Raw genomic sequence first — 17,274 nt, 5'->3', positions numbered from 1 at the left:
CTCAAAAATAAATAAATAAATATAAATATAAATAAAAAATACATACTTTTAAAACAGGAAAAATTATTAGTGACTCAATGTAAAATAAAATACCATTTATACTGTTATATATAACCAGATATCATAATGCCGTAAACTTTGTTCATTCACAAAGACTTCATTTTTATGTATTTAAACAATTCTTTAGAAATTTCCTCATTCTATTCACGAAAAAAACAAAAATGACTTTGTACAATCTTATTACATGTGGGGGAAAAACTTTAATCACAGATTTGAACTAGACTACAAGAAAATCTCTGTTCTGTAGTAGAAGCGCGATCAGAGGCTCATGCCATCCCTGCCCCTTCCTTCCACACTGCAAGCCCTATTTTATGTCTCTGTAAACAGAAGAAAGGGTTTCAGCAGTGGAAGTAAATGACAGGATGAAAGGTGGTGGACGTGGAGAGGGGATAACATCTGGAAGCTTCCTGCTAACATAGCCCCAGTTCCAGGCTGTTTGTTCTCCTCCCTTAGCTAACATTACCTGCCTGCTGTCCTCTATATGGCTACCAAGGCCAACAAATTTATTTCCTACAGCAACGCTGTGCTGTTGGCAGTTGGTAGGGAATAGAAAAGATTTAAGTAAGATCCACCTATGCCTCAGAGGAAAATATCCTATGTATTTGATTACAGAAGTTGGGAAGTCAGGATATTTTAAGGAGTAAATAAAATGGTGATCATGGCACTAGCCATAAGATCCACATTCCCTTCCCATGTCATGACTGTCAGACACACCATTACAGACCACAGCCTCCACTGGTCCTGTCAAAAAGAAAAAAGTGAGCATCCAGAGATCAAGGGCAGAATCAGGCTCAAAGAAAAAGCGTGAAAAAGAAGGAAATCTAGAGTGGTTGCAATAGGAAAGGAAAGTAAGTTCTTAGAGCCATATTCCTCCACACAGAACAGCTGTCTCAAGAAAGGCTGCCACTTGTATAGAAGACAAAAGTAAAGTCCAGAATATAGAAATCTGAAAATATCAGTCTGTTTCTTTCCTTAAGTATATTCCTGTCTGATCAGCTAAGAAATAAACATTCAAAAAATAAAGACTTCAGTCTAAATTTCAGAGCAGAAAATACATTTCTAGTTTATAAGGTCTTCACAAAACAGATTAAATTAAGTATGATAACTGTGATTCTAGTATGAAATAAGCTACTCAAATGGACTCCAGAATGTTTTGAAAAATAATTTAATAATATTCCAAGACTTTGTGTTTCCATATTATATTATTTCTTTCCAATTACATAATTCTAACTCAAGTAATTCAATTTACTTTAAGCTCTACAAAACAGTCATTGAATTTGTCTGAGGATCAACTGTCCCATCAAATACATTTTCTGAGTAATAAAGAAACTCTTTTGAAAGACTCTATACAGAATACTACCAAGGTTCTCTCTGGCTTTACAGAGCATTTTTTAAAATAATAAACAATTGAACTACTCACATAATACCAAACCACCTGGTTGAAAGCAGAAAAATCCAACTAATCAAATATTAAAAAAAAATAGTTTACTATAGTGCCAGTAAACATCAAAACCTAGGACTATTTAACTGTGTCACTCTTAAAGCAGATGTGATCATACTACTCCCTGCTGAGAAAGTATCAGTGCATTACCACTCTAGTCCAACATTTTCAAGCCCCTTGAGGCCCCAATTGCCTATAAAGTGACATTACATTATTTCATGTATCATAGGAATTAACTGTGGCTCCCAGAGTACTTTTCCACCTTTGGGGTTCTGCTCACGTGGTTGCTATTACTTGGAGCACTTCCTGTTCATGTTTCCCTGCCTAGCAGTAGAAATCTTACTGCACTTTAACTCCTCCTCCCTCAAGACTCTACACTCAGTCCCCAAGTTCTATTTATTTTACCTCCAAGAGCTCTCTCAAATGTATACTCCCAGGTATCTGGGGTTGTAACCTGGCCCTATCCCTAGTATACCCTGGGCAAATAACAACCTCTCTGTGCCTCAGTTTCCTCATGAGTAAAATCAGGGTACCACATAGGTTCCATTATGTTATGAGATTTAAAGCAGTTAGTTTATATTAAGCATCTGACAGTGTCTGGCATAGTAGGCGCTCAAAAAAAATCTGTAGGTTCGTTAAGTATGTATGTAGTATTAAAATGACAACACATTAGTCTAATAAGCATGTCACTGGTGATTTTTGCTAATAGCAGTCTAATACTTCAGTGATATATATCCTCAAGTGTCACTTTAAAGTCTATGCTTCCTTCCATGTCCTTCTATGAAACCACTTTGATGCTCAACAACATAATACAGAATGCCAATGTTTGTTACCTGCCTATTGAATCTTCAGTATTTTTGTGTAGTCTAAAAGCAAGAGACCAACAAACTAGGTATTGGTGGAATAATGAAGTAAAAGTTGGTAGAGTTTTGGTGGAATAATGCAGTAAAAGTTGGTAGAGTGAAACACTAAACACTTAAAAATAGGCCACCAGAGGGCAATTTTCACGATGGCCAAACAAACAAGAACCACCAATCATTAAGTATACAACATCAAAATTTCTGGAGTAATAAAGAAAAGTATGACTATCCTGGAGAGAAATCTATTGCTATCTTATTTATTCAGAAAGACACACCAACCTCAGGAATGAATCAACAGAAAATGCATAAATTTTGGTATGCAAATTATATTTAATGTAATATTATTTAATATTTCATTTTTTTAATCCACACTGGTAAAGTCAAACTTATTTTGAACATAAGTAAATGCTAAATAATTGAAGCATTTTTAAAGCAGTTTTCTACAGCTTTAATTAGTCTCTTACTCTTTTAGATGTTTTAAATATAAATTTTCTTATTTCAACTTATAGTCTACAATGCTGCGTGGTTCTTTGTTTAATGGAAAATAATGTCTATGGGAAAACTCATTTTAAGAAAGACACGTACATATGCACAATGCATGCAAACAGTTAACAGGGAATAGTAAATATCACTTCTATTATATTTTTCAGTATCTTCTCAATCAATAATATGGAATGGTAACACAGTTCCAGTGCAGCACACATGAATGGCAACACAGAGGTGAAAGTATCCTTGCTTACCATGCCAAACGGCTGCATGTCCATCCCACAGAGTTGCCACCGTTTTCCTTGCACCGTCCCATAAATTATGAGAGTAGGCTTCTTTCAATACATTCTTTCTCTTATAAATGTGTAAGAAAATAATAGTAAGGTAGAGAAGAAAGATAGTAAAGTAAGGAAGTATTAAAAGTATTAGTGGTGTAAAAACCCACAAGAGATAGTTTGCAAAATTCAAATAGTCCTCCAACTGCTCCACACCAAACCATTCTTCCAGTATGTGAATCAGACAAATCATATAGGGCACAGAATCCTGTCCTATACCACAGGTTTGATTTTTATCTATCATTTTTCTTCAGGTGAAAATGACAAATTCAGTTTCTTTCTTCATTGCCATAGCAGGTCGTTAATTTTGACACTAGAAGGGAAAAATAATCCAGTATTATTTTCTCCACAGCTATAAAGTTAAATGTTTTACTCTACTTAAATAGTATATAGAGTCATTTCTTAATACCAAAAATGAGCAGATGGTTAATGGTTAACTTTGTTGCAGATTTAAATGTGAAAATTATAAGGCTTCATCTGTCTGCTCATGAAGTGTGTCATGTTTAGCTTCTGAAATAATTCACTATAATTGAGAGAAGAAAATAAAGCTATAATTAAAAGAAGGAAATAAAGTTGATGAGGAATACAATTTCAGATTGATTTTAATAGTTTGACTCATATCTTAATTGGATCATGTTGAAAACTTAGATCTTAAACCAGGTCATATTGAGATAACTTTTTTTTTTTTCTTCTTTGAGATGGAGTCTCACCTTTTGCCCAGGCTGGAGTACAGTGGCACGATCTTGGTTACTGCAACCTCCGCCTCCCGGGTTCAGGCAATCCTCCTGCCTCAGCATCCCGAGTAGCTGGGACTACAGGCATGTGCCACCACGCCTGGCTAATTTTTGTATTTTTAGTAGAGACAGGGTTTCACTACGTTGGCCAGGCTGGTCCCAAACTCCTGACCTCAAGTGGTCCACCCACCTCAGCCTCCCAAAGTGCTGAGATTACAGGCATCAGGCACTGTGCCCAGCCATATTGAGATAACTTTGCACAAAAGAAAACATCAATATCTATCTAATTCAGTAAAAGTAACCCAATTCTTTAGGAAATGATGACATATATTTATGGATTTTTTTAATAGAGAAACAGATTTACAAAAAAGTTCATTATGCAATAAAAATTTATCAGTAGTTTTTATCTTAAATCTTAAATGACTGAAAACATAGCTGTATAATTATTTTACAAATTCACTCTCTAAAACAGTCATTGGACTTACCAGAAGTTAGATAAATATCTTGTCCCAAACTTCAATGTCTGTATTCTGGAAAGCACAGTAAATAAATTTAAGAAATGAATTACTAAGAAAAAAAAGATAATCATTAATACCTAGAGTTAGAATCTCTATAAAATAAACAGCAAGAGACATTCATAAATGTTTGAGAAATATGATTATAGGCCCACACTGGCATATTACAATTAAAAAGTACACTCATGCTACCATTGCTTTGGTGAAGACAACTCTACACTGTTTACTGCCGGTATATAGAGTCCCACCTAAGAATTTTTTTTAAACAAAGTTTTCAAAAGCTTTGTTTCTTAGGAGAAAAAGTATGAAAATGTATAACTGACTATGATTCTTTTTAGTAACTTGGCCAGATAAGCTGAAGGTGAAACATAACATTCAATTATACAATTATATTAGTCCTATGATAATATTTTCCTAGAAAAGATTTCCTTTCTCCATACTTTGATTCTATTCTTAGAGCTATTTTATCATTATTCCATACTATATAATCTTACTGAAAATTATCTCAAGTCCTTTGTAGCAGAGGCAAAAAATGAATAAATGAAAGCAAAGGATGAAAGGAGAGGAGAAGATGTACATATAAGAAAAATTTATTGTTTTTATTCCAAGATTATCTTGCTAACCAGCTTATTAGGAGGGCAGGCACTGACTTGTTCTCCCAGGAATGAAACATTTCATCTAACTTCCTTGTAACCAATAGCATTTACTTGTGAGAAATCTTGTCTGTTATGGTTACAGGAGATGAACATAGCAAACATTGAGCCCACAAGTTGGGCTTTATTTATATCATAATCTAATCAATCTACATGAAAAGTCAAATCACTGGCCTCGCGCAGTGGCTCACCCCTGTAATCCCAGCACTTCGGGAGGCCAAGGCAGGTGGATCATCTGAGGTCGGGGGTTTGAGACCAGCCTGACCAACGTGGTGAAACTCCATCTCTACTAAAAATATAAAATTAGCCGGGAGTGGTGGTGCACGCCTGTGGTCCCAGCTACTCGGGAGGCTCACGCACAAGAAACACTTGAACCTGGGAGGCGGAGGTTGCAGCGAGCCGAGATTGTACCATTGCACTCCAGCCTGGACAATAAGAGTGAAACTCTGTCTCAAAAAATAAAAATTAAAAAAGTCAAATCACTATAATTTACCCATGTTTGATCATTTAGAATCCAACAAAGCAAAATTTAATACTTTTTATTTATTTATTTTTAATTTTATTTTTGAGATGGAGTCTCACTCTGTCACCCAGACTGGAGTGCAGTGGCAATCTTGGCTCACTGTAACCACCGCCTCCCGGGTTCATGTGATTCTCCTGCCTCAAGGACTCTCGAGTAGCTGGGACTACAGGTGCGTGCCACCACGGCTGGCTAATTTTTTTTTTTTTTGTATTTTTAAGAGATGGGGTTTCACTATGTTGGCCAGGCTGGTCTTGAACTTCTGACCTCAGGTAATCCACCCACCTCGGCCTCCCAAAGTGCTGATTACAGGTGTGAGCCACTGCACCCAGCTGAAATGTAATACTTTTTAAAATGAGAGCTTTTCCCACTAGGATAGCTACTGAAAATTGCCAGAAATGGAAATTATCAAGTATTTGATGATGTAGAGAATTTAGAACTTCATATACTACTCATGGGAATGTAAAATGGTGTGGCTGCTGTGGAAATCAGTGTGGCAGTTCTTCAAAAAGCTAAACATAGAGTTACCATATGACCCTGCAATTCTTTTCCTAGGTATATATCCACAAAACGATTGAAATATGTATTCACACAAAAATTTGTACACAAATGTTCACGGCAGCATTATTCATAATACTCAAAGAGTGGAAATTGAGTGGATAAATAAAATGTGGCATACATATACAATAGGATGTTATCCAGCCTCAAAAAAGCCACATACTGTATGATTCCATTTCTATTAAATACCCAGAGCAGGCTAATCCACAGAGACAGAAAAATTAAGTGGCTGTCAGGGCTGGGGAGGGGAGAATGAAGAGTGACTGTTAATGGAAAAAAACAGAGGTATCTTTGGGATAATGAAAATGTTCTGGAATTAGATAGTAGTAATGGTTGTAAAATCTTGTAAATATACTAAAAACCACTGAACTATACACTTGTAAATAGTGAATGTTATGGTAAACTATATCTCAACTTAAAAAGAGCTTTTAAATATTGTTAATAAATTAACAAAATATATAACCCCTCATATATGTTAAAAGTAGCTTTTCCTAGCCCTGAAAACCAATCGGCATTTTCATGATCTGACCCTAACTACTGCTTAATAAAATTTCCTACAATAATCTAGTCACATTTCCTTTTTTTTTTTTTTTTTTTTGAGACAGAGTCTCGCTCTGTCACCCAGGCTGGAGTGCAGTGGCGCTCACTGCAAGCTCTGCCTCCCAGGTTCACGCCATTCTCCTGCCTCAGCCTCCTGAGTAGCTAGGACCACAGGTGCCTGCCACCACATCCAGCTAATTTTTTTGTACTTTTTTAGTAGAGACGGGGTTTCACTGTGTTAGCCAGGATGGTCTCGACCTCCTGACCTCGTGATCCTCCCGCCTCAGCCTCCCAAAGTGCTGGGATTACAGGTGTGAGCCATCACACCTGGCCCACATTTCCAATTTTTAACAGGATAGTAAAATCCTGTGATTTTTTATTTTATTTGATTTTTTATTTTTTTTTTTGAGACAGAGTCTCACTCTGTCACCCAGGCTAGAGTATAGTGGCTCACTGCAACCTCTGCCTCCTGTGATTCTTGTGCCCTAGCCTCCCAAGTAGCTGGGATTACAGACATGCACCACCATACCCAGCTAATTTTTGTATTTTTAGTAGAGACAGGATTTCACTATGTTGACCAGGCTGGTCTCCAACTCCTGGCCTCATGTGATCTGCCCACCTCGCCCTCCCAAATTGCTGGGATTACAGTTGTGAGCCACCGCATCAGGCCAAATTCTGTGATTTTAAAACTTTGTTTCAGACCTCCCCAGACAAACTGGTAATAGAATTACACCTCTTATCCTCTTAATCTACATTCTGATTGATTATACATACTTAAAGAACACAGTAATGGGAAGAGGGTCACAGTACAGGCAGAGATCCAGTGAGTGGACTACACGGAAACTTTTGTGAGACCTAGTAGTCCCTTAACACTGCTGTATGTAAGAACCCTGCCCACAAATGGTCATTCAAACTTGATTTTGATTTAAACCCTTTCAGAACAGAAACTCAAAAGGTGTCCCATTCAGTCTTCACAACCATCCATCAGAGCTACTAAAAAGGTCTTCCTTATACTTACTTCCCTGTAACTTTTCCCTACTGGACCTAGTTCTGTACCACAGACCCTCTTCCATTAAACAACCTTGTAAGTTTAAAAACAGCTGCCATGAGCCACAAAATTCCTTCTCCAGTCAGAATCCTTAATTCTTTCAACCACTTCTCAGCCCCTGGTTTCTTAAGCTTTCAGCAATCAAGACCACTCCGAGTTGCTGACTCCAGTTATCTGATACTGACAACACCATGTACGGTAACCCCTGTGCCTCGGTTTGCTAAAACCTATAAAACTAGGATAATAATCCTATCTACCTCATGAGATTACTGTGATTAAATGGGCTAATCTGTGCAAAGAGCCTAGAACAATACCTTACACGTAATCAGTGTTACATGTTTGCTATCACTATCATTCATAGAATCACAGCAGCTTTTTTGGTAACTCGATCATACTACCTCATTCAGCTAAAAATATGCTACTATTTTCTACATCTCTGCAAACTGCACTTGAAAAAAACCTTTTTGAGCCCAGCAAAGATTATATATCTCATCTGCTTATTAACTTTCATGGGGTGGGCTAAGACATAGCCCATCCTTTCAGTCTGTTTCAGGAACACAGTGGATGACATGAATGGGCTTAGGAGCCAGACTGCACATACTGGAATAATGGCTTTACAACCTTAAGCAAGTTACACTTCTCTGCGTCTCATTGTTTCTCTGAAAATGAAGATGATAAATCATTCTATAAAGACCTATTTAGCACCTATGTACCCTAATATGTACCACGCATTTCCTCAGCAGCAAATAAAGCAAAGTCTACAACCTCGAGTGGCTTACATCCTAGAGGGGGAAGATAGACAATAAACAAAGAACTAGGCCAGGTGCGGTGGCTCACGCCTGTAATCCCAGCACTCTGGGAGGCTGAGGCAGGCGGATCACAAGGTCAGGAGATCGAGACCACCCTGGCTAACATGGTGAAACCCCGTCTCTACTAAAAATACAAAAAATTAGCTGGGCGTAGTGGCGGGCGCCTGTAGTCCCAGCTACTCAGGAGGCTGAGGCAGGAGAATGGCGTGAACCCTGGAGGCGGAGCTTGCAGTGAGCCAAGATCGCGCCACTGCACTCCAGCCTGGGCGAAAGAGCGAGACTCCTCTCAAGAAAAAAAAAAAAAAAAAAGAACTAGTAAATACATACTAGGTCAGATGACAGGTGCTAGGGAGAAAGATAAACAGCAGTGTAAGAAGAATATGGAGTTCTATGTCAGGCACAGGAGTAGGGGAAAGGAGGGGGTTGCTATGTTATATAGGGCAATCTGGGAAGACCTCTCTAAAAGATATTTTTGAGCAGAAACCTGAGGAAGTAAGGAAGCAAACCGTGTGGATACTTAGAGGAAGAGATTCCTAGCTAAATGAACAGCAAGTGCAAAATATGTGCACTTGCTGTGGCCTGAGGAGCAGCAAGGACGCCAGGCTGAGAAAGTGACAGGGAGGGCACTTGGAAATGGACCAGAGAGGCAACACCATAGAGCTTTCTATGCACGCATTTCTTTTTTTTTTCTGAGACAGAGTCTTGCTCTGTCGTCCAGGCTGGAGTGCAGTGGCGTGATCTCGGCTCACTGCAATCTCCGCCTCCCAGGTTCACGCCATTCTCCTGCCTCAGCCTCCTGAGTAGCTGGGACTACAGGGGCTTGCCACCACACCTGGCTAATTCTTTGTATTTTTAGTAGAGACAGGGTTTCACCATGTTAGCCAGGATGGTCTTGATCTCCTGACCTTGTGATCCGCCCGCCTCAGCCTCCCAAAGTGCTGGGATTACAGGCGTGAGGCACCGTGCCCGGCCTCTATACACGCTTTTATCTAAGTGAGATGGAGAAGGCATCAGAGGGCACTGAGCAAAAGGGTGAGGTTGCCTGGTTTGGGTTTTAAGTGGCTGCTGTGTTGAGAATATACTACATAGGGAGCAAATAGGAATATTTGCAATAAGTGATGAAAGTGGCTTACATACATGTGGCAGAGGGAAGGCAATAGGAAATGGTCAGTTTCTGGATATATTTTGAAGACAAAGCCAACAAGATTTGCTAATAAACTGACGTAGAATCTGAGATAATTATATGGTGTTTTGTCAACCTAAGTTTGTATCCTGCGAGGCTCTGCCCCTTACCATGTGACCTAGCAAGTACTTAAATACCTTTCTGCCTCAATTTCTTCACCTGTAAAATAAAAATAACAGCATCTACCTAATAAGACTATCTTGAAGATTACATGTAAAAAAAACTCTTAGAAGAGTGATTTCTACCATATAAGCATTAACTATTGCTATCATCGTCATCATTACAATTTGCTTGCTTGTGAAAAAATAGAGTTGCAGGAAGAACAGGTTTGAGGGTGGGATGGAGATCAGGAATTCCACTCTAAACGTGTTAAGTTTAAGATGTCTATTGGACATCCAAGTGAAGACATTAGTAGGCAGCTGGACTTCAGCAGTTTAGCAGGAAGATCAGGAGTAGGATACAAGGTATAAGTGGATGGCCCTGATATAAATCTAGGAATTGGTAGCATATAGACAATATTTAAAACCATGGAACTAGAGAATATCCCTCCAGGGAACGAATATAGAGTAAAAAAGAATTTCTGGCCAGGTGCAGTGGCTCACACCTGTAATCCCAGCACTTTGGGAGGCTGAGGCGGGAGGATCACTTGAGGTCAGGAGTTCGAGACCAGCCTGACCAACATGGAGAAACCCTGTCTCTACCAAAGATACAAAATCAGCCTGGTGTGGTGGCGCACGCCTGTAGTCCCAACTACTCAGGAGGCTGAGGCAGGAGAATTGCCGAGATCATGCCACTGCACTCCAGCCTGGGCAACAACAGTGAAACTCAGTCTCAAAAAAAAAAAAAAAAAAAGAATTTCCAGGACTGAGTCTTGAGGCACCCAACATTTTAGAAGTTGGGAAGACAATGACAAGCCAGCTTCCTCCTTGCAGAAGTAGTATCCTGGAAAAGCTTCAAGAAGGAAGGCATATTCTGCTGTTTTAAATGCTGCTGACAGGCCTAGTAAGGTAAGAGATCACTTCCTTCCTGTAGGAGATAGCTTTAAGAAAAAAAAAAAAGAAACAAATGATAATTGATCACTGGATTTTACAACACAGAGGAAAGTGGCAAACCCTAATAAGAGCTGTTTTGGTGGGGAACAAAACACTTTGGACAGGAGAGGACAGGAGCAGCTCCCCTTTACCTTTGAAGTTCAAGAATGAATGGGAGAAAATGAATTGGAAACAGCAAACATAAAAACTCACAAAGGAGGAAAGAAACAGGTGAGTATCTAGAAGGGAACACAGGTGAGTTGTTCCTTGCTGTTGCTGCTGCTGCTGCTGCAGCTGCTGCTTTAAGATAGAGGCCAGGCATGGTAACTCACATCTGTAATCTCAGCATTTTGGGAGACTGAGGCAGGAGGATCACTTGAAACCAGAAGCTCAAGACCAGCCAGGCAATATAGTAAAAACTCATCTCTAAAAAAAAAAAAATGAGGCCAGGTACAGTGGCTCACACCTGTAATCCCAACACTTTGGGAGGCTAAGGGGGGGCAGATCACTTGAGGCCAGGAGTTCAAGACAAGCCTAGGCAACACAGTGAAACCCCATCTCTACTAAAAATGCAAAAATTAGCCAGGTGTGGTGGTGTATTCTTGCCTCAGCTACTCGGGAAGCTGACGCATGAGAATGGCTTGAACCCAGGAGGTGGAGAGTGCAGTGAGCCGAGATCATGCCACTGCACTCCAACCTGGACAACAGAGTGAGACTCTGCTCAAAAAGAAAAAAAAAAATTAAAAATTAGCGGGCGTGGTGACATGTACCAGTGGTCAGAGCCAGTTGGGAGGCTGAAGGCGGAGGATCACTTGAGCCTGGGAGGTAGAAGCTGCAGTGAGTCATGATCAAGCCACTGCACTCTAGCCTCAGTGAAAGAGCAAGATACTCTCTGTCTTTAAAACAAAAAACAACAACAACAACAAAAAAATGCCAGGCACAGTGGTTCATGCTTGTAATCCCAGCACTTCGGAGGCCAAAGCGGGTAGATCACTTCAGGTAAGGAGTTCGAGACCAGCCTGGCCGACATGGTAAAGCCCTGTCTCTACTAAAAACACAAAAATTAGCCAGGCATGATGGTGCATACCTATAGTCTGAGCTACTTGGGAGGCTGAAGCATGAGAACTGCTTGAACCCGGGAGGCAGAGGTTATATAAGCCAAGATTCTGACAGTGCACTCCAGGCTCGGGGACAGAGCGAGACTCCCATTTCAAAAAAACAAGATAGGAGAAAATACAGCCGTGTTCAATGTCAATGATAATTCATCAATGGGAGCAAGAAATGGATGATGTAGGAGAGGAGATAATTGTTAGAGCTCTGTCCTTGACCAGGCCAAAGGGGACAGGATACAATGTACAAGTGGATAGACCTGAGAAGTTTGTGCCAGACACTATTCTAAATATATCAATAAATAAAATAGTTATCTGAGAAAACATATGAAAAACACTTATTTTCTGGCATATAGTAGGCACCTAACAAATGCTGCCTAAATATACAACTGAACTGTATTCGTCTAAAACTTTTTTTTTCTTTGAGACAGAGTCTCACTCTGTCACCGAGGCTGGACTGCAGTGGCTCGATTTCGGCTCACTGCAACCTCCACCTCCCAGGCTCAAGGAGTTCTCATACCTCAGCCTCCCGAGTAGCTGGGACTACAGGCAAGCACCACTGCCCCCAGCTAATTTTTGTATTTTTAGTAGAGATGGGGTTTCACCATGTTGGCCAGGCTTGTCTGGAACTCCTGGCCTCAAGTGATCCGCCCGCCTCCACCTTCCTAAGTGCTCGGATTGCAGGCGTGAGCCACCCTGCATGTCCTCATCTAAATCTTTGACAAAAATCTGGATCAAAACAGTATCCTAAAACCTGCTACTAAAGAACTATCACAGGAATTTGAATAAAATGCTTCTCAGTAGATAAAATGTAGCACTTTTGAAAATGACAAAGTGTCTTTAAATCTCAGTGAATGCAACCCCTTAATTGTGCAGATAACAAAAAAAGTAAACACAGAAAGCCAAGTTTGCTTGCTTAAAATTACTAAATTAATTCAGTAAAAGCCAAGAACTGAAATTAAAATCTAGTCCCCTTACCTCCTGGTCTGGCTTCCAACACACTTTCTTTGATATATCTCTCTTTTCCTCTCTTGACAGAAAGACTGAAAATATTAAGACTGCAATTTCTGTCTTCCCTATACTTCTGTCTGGCCCTTCCCCTTCCCCCTCAATTTACCTTGGGGTGACTCCTTATCACTTTATTTTAATCCAAGAAAAATGACATGGGCCAGGGTGGCTCATGCCTGTGATTCCAACACTTTTCCAGGCCAAGGTGGAAGGACTGCTTAAGTTCAGGACTTTGAGACCAGCCTGGGGGCAACATAGTGAGACCCTGTCTCTACCAAAAAAATTAAAAGTTTGCCAGGCATGGTGGCACGTTCCTGCAAGTTGCAGCTACTCGGAAGGCCAAGGCAGGAGGACTGCTTGAGCCCATGGAGTCAAGGCTGCAGTGAGCTATAATGATCACACCACTATACTCCAGCCTGGGCAACAGAGCAAGACCCTGTCTCAGAGGGAAAAAAAAAAAAAAAAAACTCTGTATTAGAAAATGTTTTGGGGGAAATACAATTTTAGTTACCAAAATTCCAAGTTATTTTCTGCAGCCCTCTGCCCCTAAAAATCTAAAATAAACACAGTCTAACGCATCACATATGAAGTATCTTAATTTCCCTATCTGGAAATCATGTAACTTCTGTAAAAACAAGTAGACAAGGCCAGGTGCGGTGGCTCATGCCTGCAATCCCAGCACTTTGGAAGGTCGAGGCGGGAGGATCACCTGAGGTCGGGAGTTCAAGACCAGCCTAACCAATGTGGAGAAACCCCGTCTCTACTAAAAATACAAAATTATCCAGGTGTGGTGGCACATGCCTGTAATCCTAGTTACTCAGGAGGCTGAGGCAGGAGAATCGCTTGAACCCAGGAGGCGGAAGTTGCGGTGAGCCAAGATTGCACCATTGCACTCCAGCCTGGGCAATAAGAGTGAATCTCCGTCTCCAAAAAAAAAAAAAAGTTGACAAGCTCAAACAAATATCACCATATTGACATTGATGGTGAGGATATGGACCTTACAGATGTTTAAAATCAGAGTATTTCAAAAACTAATAGAATAGAGAACTTTTTGGCTTTCATAAAACCTTAAGAAAGTGTATCTATTTTAGGCTGGGCTCAGTGGCTCATGCCTATAATCCTAACACTTTGGGAGGCTAAGGCAGGCAAATCACTTGAGCCCCAGAATTCAAGACCAGTCTGGGCAATATGGCAAAACCTCGTCTCTACAAAACACACACACACACACACACACAATTAGGCAGGCATGGTGGCATGCCTGTAGCCCCAGCTACTCGGGAGGCTGAAGTGGGAGGATTGCTTGAGCCTGGGAGGTGGAGGTTGCTGTGAGCCGAGATTGCACCACTACACTACAGCCTGGGTGACAGAGCAAGATCTTGTCGCAAAACAATAATAATAAATAAAAAAAAGAAAGTATATCTATTTTGAACACCAATTACCAGTACTTTTCCATTTTACTTTCAGTATACAAGCCACACTGAGAACATTCTGAAAATGCCAATTAAAAGATATAGTCACTGAAACACAAGTTTTCCTGCTTCCTTTCTGCATATTTAATAATGGTTTAACAGAGGCACAGCACTGTTCTACTGAATAAGACTTCTACTTCAAACATGAATAAAGCTGCAATTTAATAGTTGTCAAGATAGTTGGTAAATCTAATCATTTTAGCTTTAATACTTTTTTGATTTCAAGCTTTAAACTCGAGGTTCTGATACAAATTACCCTTCAAGACTTTTTTTAATCCTAGAATGCTCAACTTCTAGCTAAAATCTTCCACTCTGTTTCATAATTACAGTTCTACCCTTATTATTGTAACCCAGCTACTCATCCCAATAATGCTGCACATCTATACTGGTATATCTGTAACTGTGCAGCACTCTTACCTTCTTGAACCACCAAAATCAGCCTATCTCTGACCTCAAAGCAGGGCAGCAGTAAGGAGGTGGGAATAAACATTTGAAAATGAATATTTCCACTAACTAGTAAATGTGGCCAAAATACTAGTGACCCTTCAAAAGGCCTGAATTTTAGCTCAGCTTTTATATAGTTCTAAAGAAGTACCAATACTATTTTGGCATTTCGCAGCACCAACCACGTCCGAAGCGCTCCAACTTTCAAGTCTGAGCTTGTCTCTGAAGAAGCTGCCCGTGCAGCCTCCATGAATACCACACACCAAATACTAACTGCTTTTTACAGATCCAGCAATGCTGCTGTTTCCATTTTCTCCATCCTATTTATGCGCACATGAACTTCTTTTCTTATTAGATAATTAGTAACTTGAAGGCAGAGACCTGTTTTACAGGCTGCAAACCCCAGGGACCGAGACAGCACTTGGCGCCTACAAGGTCCAAACCGACGCCAACGATTAAGCGCACAATGGAAAGGTGTAATACACATCGTTTCGTTTAGTCCTCCCTGCAGCCTCATGTAGTAGTTACTATTAATCATCCCCATTTCACAGGTGATCAAAGTTAGGCTCAGAAAGGTGAAGTTGCCTGCCCAGGTCACAAGGTAGGACCAGGATTCCAAGCCTGATCAGTCTGGATACGAACGCTCTACCCACGCGGCCTTCCCCCTACACTCTCGGGATCACCACACGCTTCCCCTCGGCTTTTACACCGGAGGCTCGACCTGGGTCCCGGAACCAGCGAAGCCACTGGGCAAGCCTAGAGGCCTCTAGTGAGGCTAGAGACGCCTCGCCCCACCAGATGCATTAGGATGAAAGGCGCCGAACCGAAGGTTTAGAGCTCCAGGGGAGAAGAGGGGCGGGGAGAGCAGGCTCTTTGACCCAGAGGAGGGAAGATCTCCACACCCGGCCACTCTGGCGCCGGGGCGCAACACGGAGGCCGGCGGGAAGCCGAGCCTGCCCGCGCAGAGACTGGGGATTCCGAGGCGGCTCCTGGGAGACCGGACGCGCGCGGCCTCCGCCGCTCCCGGTCCCGCCAGACCCGATGCCGGGCTGGAGAAGCGCGGGGGCCGACGCACCTCGGATAGGCGGGGGCAGGGGCAGCTCTCCTTTACCCTAGAGCGGCGACAGAAGCTCTTCGGGGGCTCAGTGGCCAAGGGGGCGGACAGATTTGCACGGCGGATTCCTCCGAAGCTACCCGTGTGAAAGAAGTCAAGCGGAGGCTGCAGCCCGGGCCGCGAAGGGGGTGACAACCGCCCGTGGTCCCGCCCCTTCCCGTGGCCGCTCGGAGCCACTTCCGCCGGCGGCTTCCCGGCAAGTTCCCGGCGCGAGCGGCAGTGGGCCAGTTTCTATCTCCTCATCCAGGGCTTGCGAGCGAGGCCTGGTTTAAGTCTCCAGTAACCGAGCGGAGGCCCGGCAGGCGCGACCCGGGCTGCGTACGGCAGAGCTGCCTCCGAAGTGGTAAAATGTGCTGCGAGAAGTGGAGCCGCGTGGCGGAAATGTTTCTCTTCATTGAGGAGCGGGAGGATTGTAAGATCCTGTGCCTTTGCTCCAGGGCATTTGTGGAGTAAGTAGAAACGAGAATCTCTTCATTTTCTAGCACAGTCATTACCCAGAAATGTAGGTATTGCAAAAGTGGTTGTAATTAATCACTGAAACCAGCCAGAGCATCTGACCCTTGGGCACGTGATGTTTAAGAAAAACAAAACCCTCAGACATGACGGAGTGGTCGCCCACTGCCATTATTTTTAAGTGAAGGACTACATCTACTTGGTAGGCTGCTATGAAAAAATGTCGTAGGTGCTATATGTCATCTCATATTTGTAAATCTAGGGGATTTAAAAATTGGGGGAAAGCGACATGTAAAATGAAGTCTCTAGTTGATATGATGTCATAAAGTGAAAGTTTAAAGTTGAGTGACTTGCTTTGGTTAACGTCTTTTTTTAAATCTAAAAATCTACTTAAGCCCAAATGCACATAATTAAAACTTCAATCTAGTTGAGATAAAAGACTTAACCATATTTACATCAGTTTTTTTGATATCTTTATTTTGGGGAAATCTTTGTATCAGGTAAAAATTGCCCTACATGGAAAATAGCTAGTATGCAGGAAAAATACCGCCAAGAGAATTGAATTCTAGGAATTGTTTTCTTTATATTAAATGCGTGAGTTAAGCCACTTGAATCTCTTTTGCATCTCTGTAACGGGTGTATTGAATCTCACATGCTTATTTTGTTAGAGTTAAATCCTTGTGGAAGTGAATTTTATGTGATAGACTTTTAATATAGTTTAATATAGTAGGATTTAAGTTTGAAGGAATTCACTTTTCTCGTGTAATTTTGTGGGGTAATTTGAAAACGCAAAAAGAAGTTAAACTTGTTAAATGTAATGTAAAAAGTATTGTCGCCTTTTTAGTCAGGCATGCATGTAATCATACAATCATTCAGAAAATGTTTTTTTGTGCTCTTGTATATC

General features: G+C 41.2%; 2 protein-coding genes across 8 annotated transcripts in view; one reads left to right on the top strand and one right to left on the bottom strand.

Annotated features, from left to right (window-relative positions):
- TMEM68 (transmembrane protein 68) overlaps positions 1-16,031 on the bottom strand; it is a 37,406-nt gene extending 21,375 nt beyond the window's left edge. For 2 of the 7 annotated variants that reach the window (XM_032759758.2, XM_058444349.1), the window contains exons 1-3: positions 15,879-16,031; positions 4,402-4,446; positions 3,102-3,495 (exon numbers count right to left, since the gene is read on the bottom strand). In XM_032759758.2, the coding sequence (XP_032615649.1) occupies positions 3,102-3,426 (325 nt within the window). In that variant the 5' untranslated portion in view covers positions 3,427-3,495; positions 4,402-4,446; positions 15,879-16,031. Of the gene's footprint in view, positions 1-3,101; positions 3,496-3,591; positions 3,706-4,401; positions 4,447-15,598; positions 15,743-15,878 lie in introns of those variants that run through there. The other 5 variants (XM_032759757.2, XM_058444350.1, XM_032759759.2 and 2 more) reach the window with 4 other exon arrangements.
- An 81-nt stretch (positions 16,032-16,112) lies between these two features.
- The window catches only part of TGS1 (trimethylguanosine synthase 1), a 40,065-nt gene continuing 38,903 nt past the window's right edge, over positions 16,113-17,274 (top strand). The window contains exon 1 of the mRNA XM_032759756.2: positions 16,113-16,366. Coding sequence (XP_032615647.1) covers positions 16,266-16,366 — 101 coding nt within the window. The 5' untranslated portion in view covers positions 16,113-16,265. The remainder of the gene's footprint in view (positions 16,367-17,274) is intronic.

This window comes from Hylobates moloch, unplaced genomic scaffold, assembly GCF_009828535.3.
Source record: "Hylobates moloch isolate HMO894 unplaced genomic scaffold, HMol_V3 SCAFFOLD_9, whole genome shotgun sequence".
Lineage (NCBI taxonomy): Eukaryota > Metazoa > Chordata > Mammalia > Primates > Hylobatidae > Hylobates > Hylobates moloch.
Note: the sequence above shows the minus strand (reverse complement) of the source record. Positions and strands in the feature narration are given on the sequence as shown.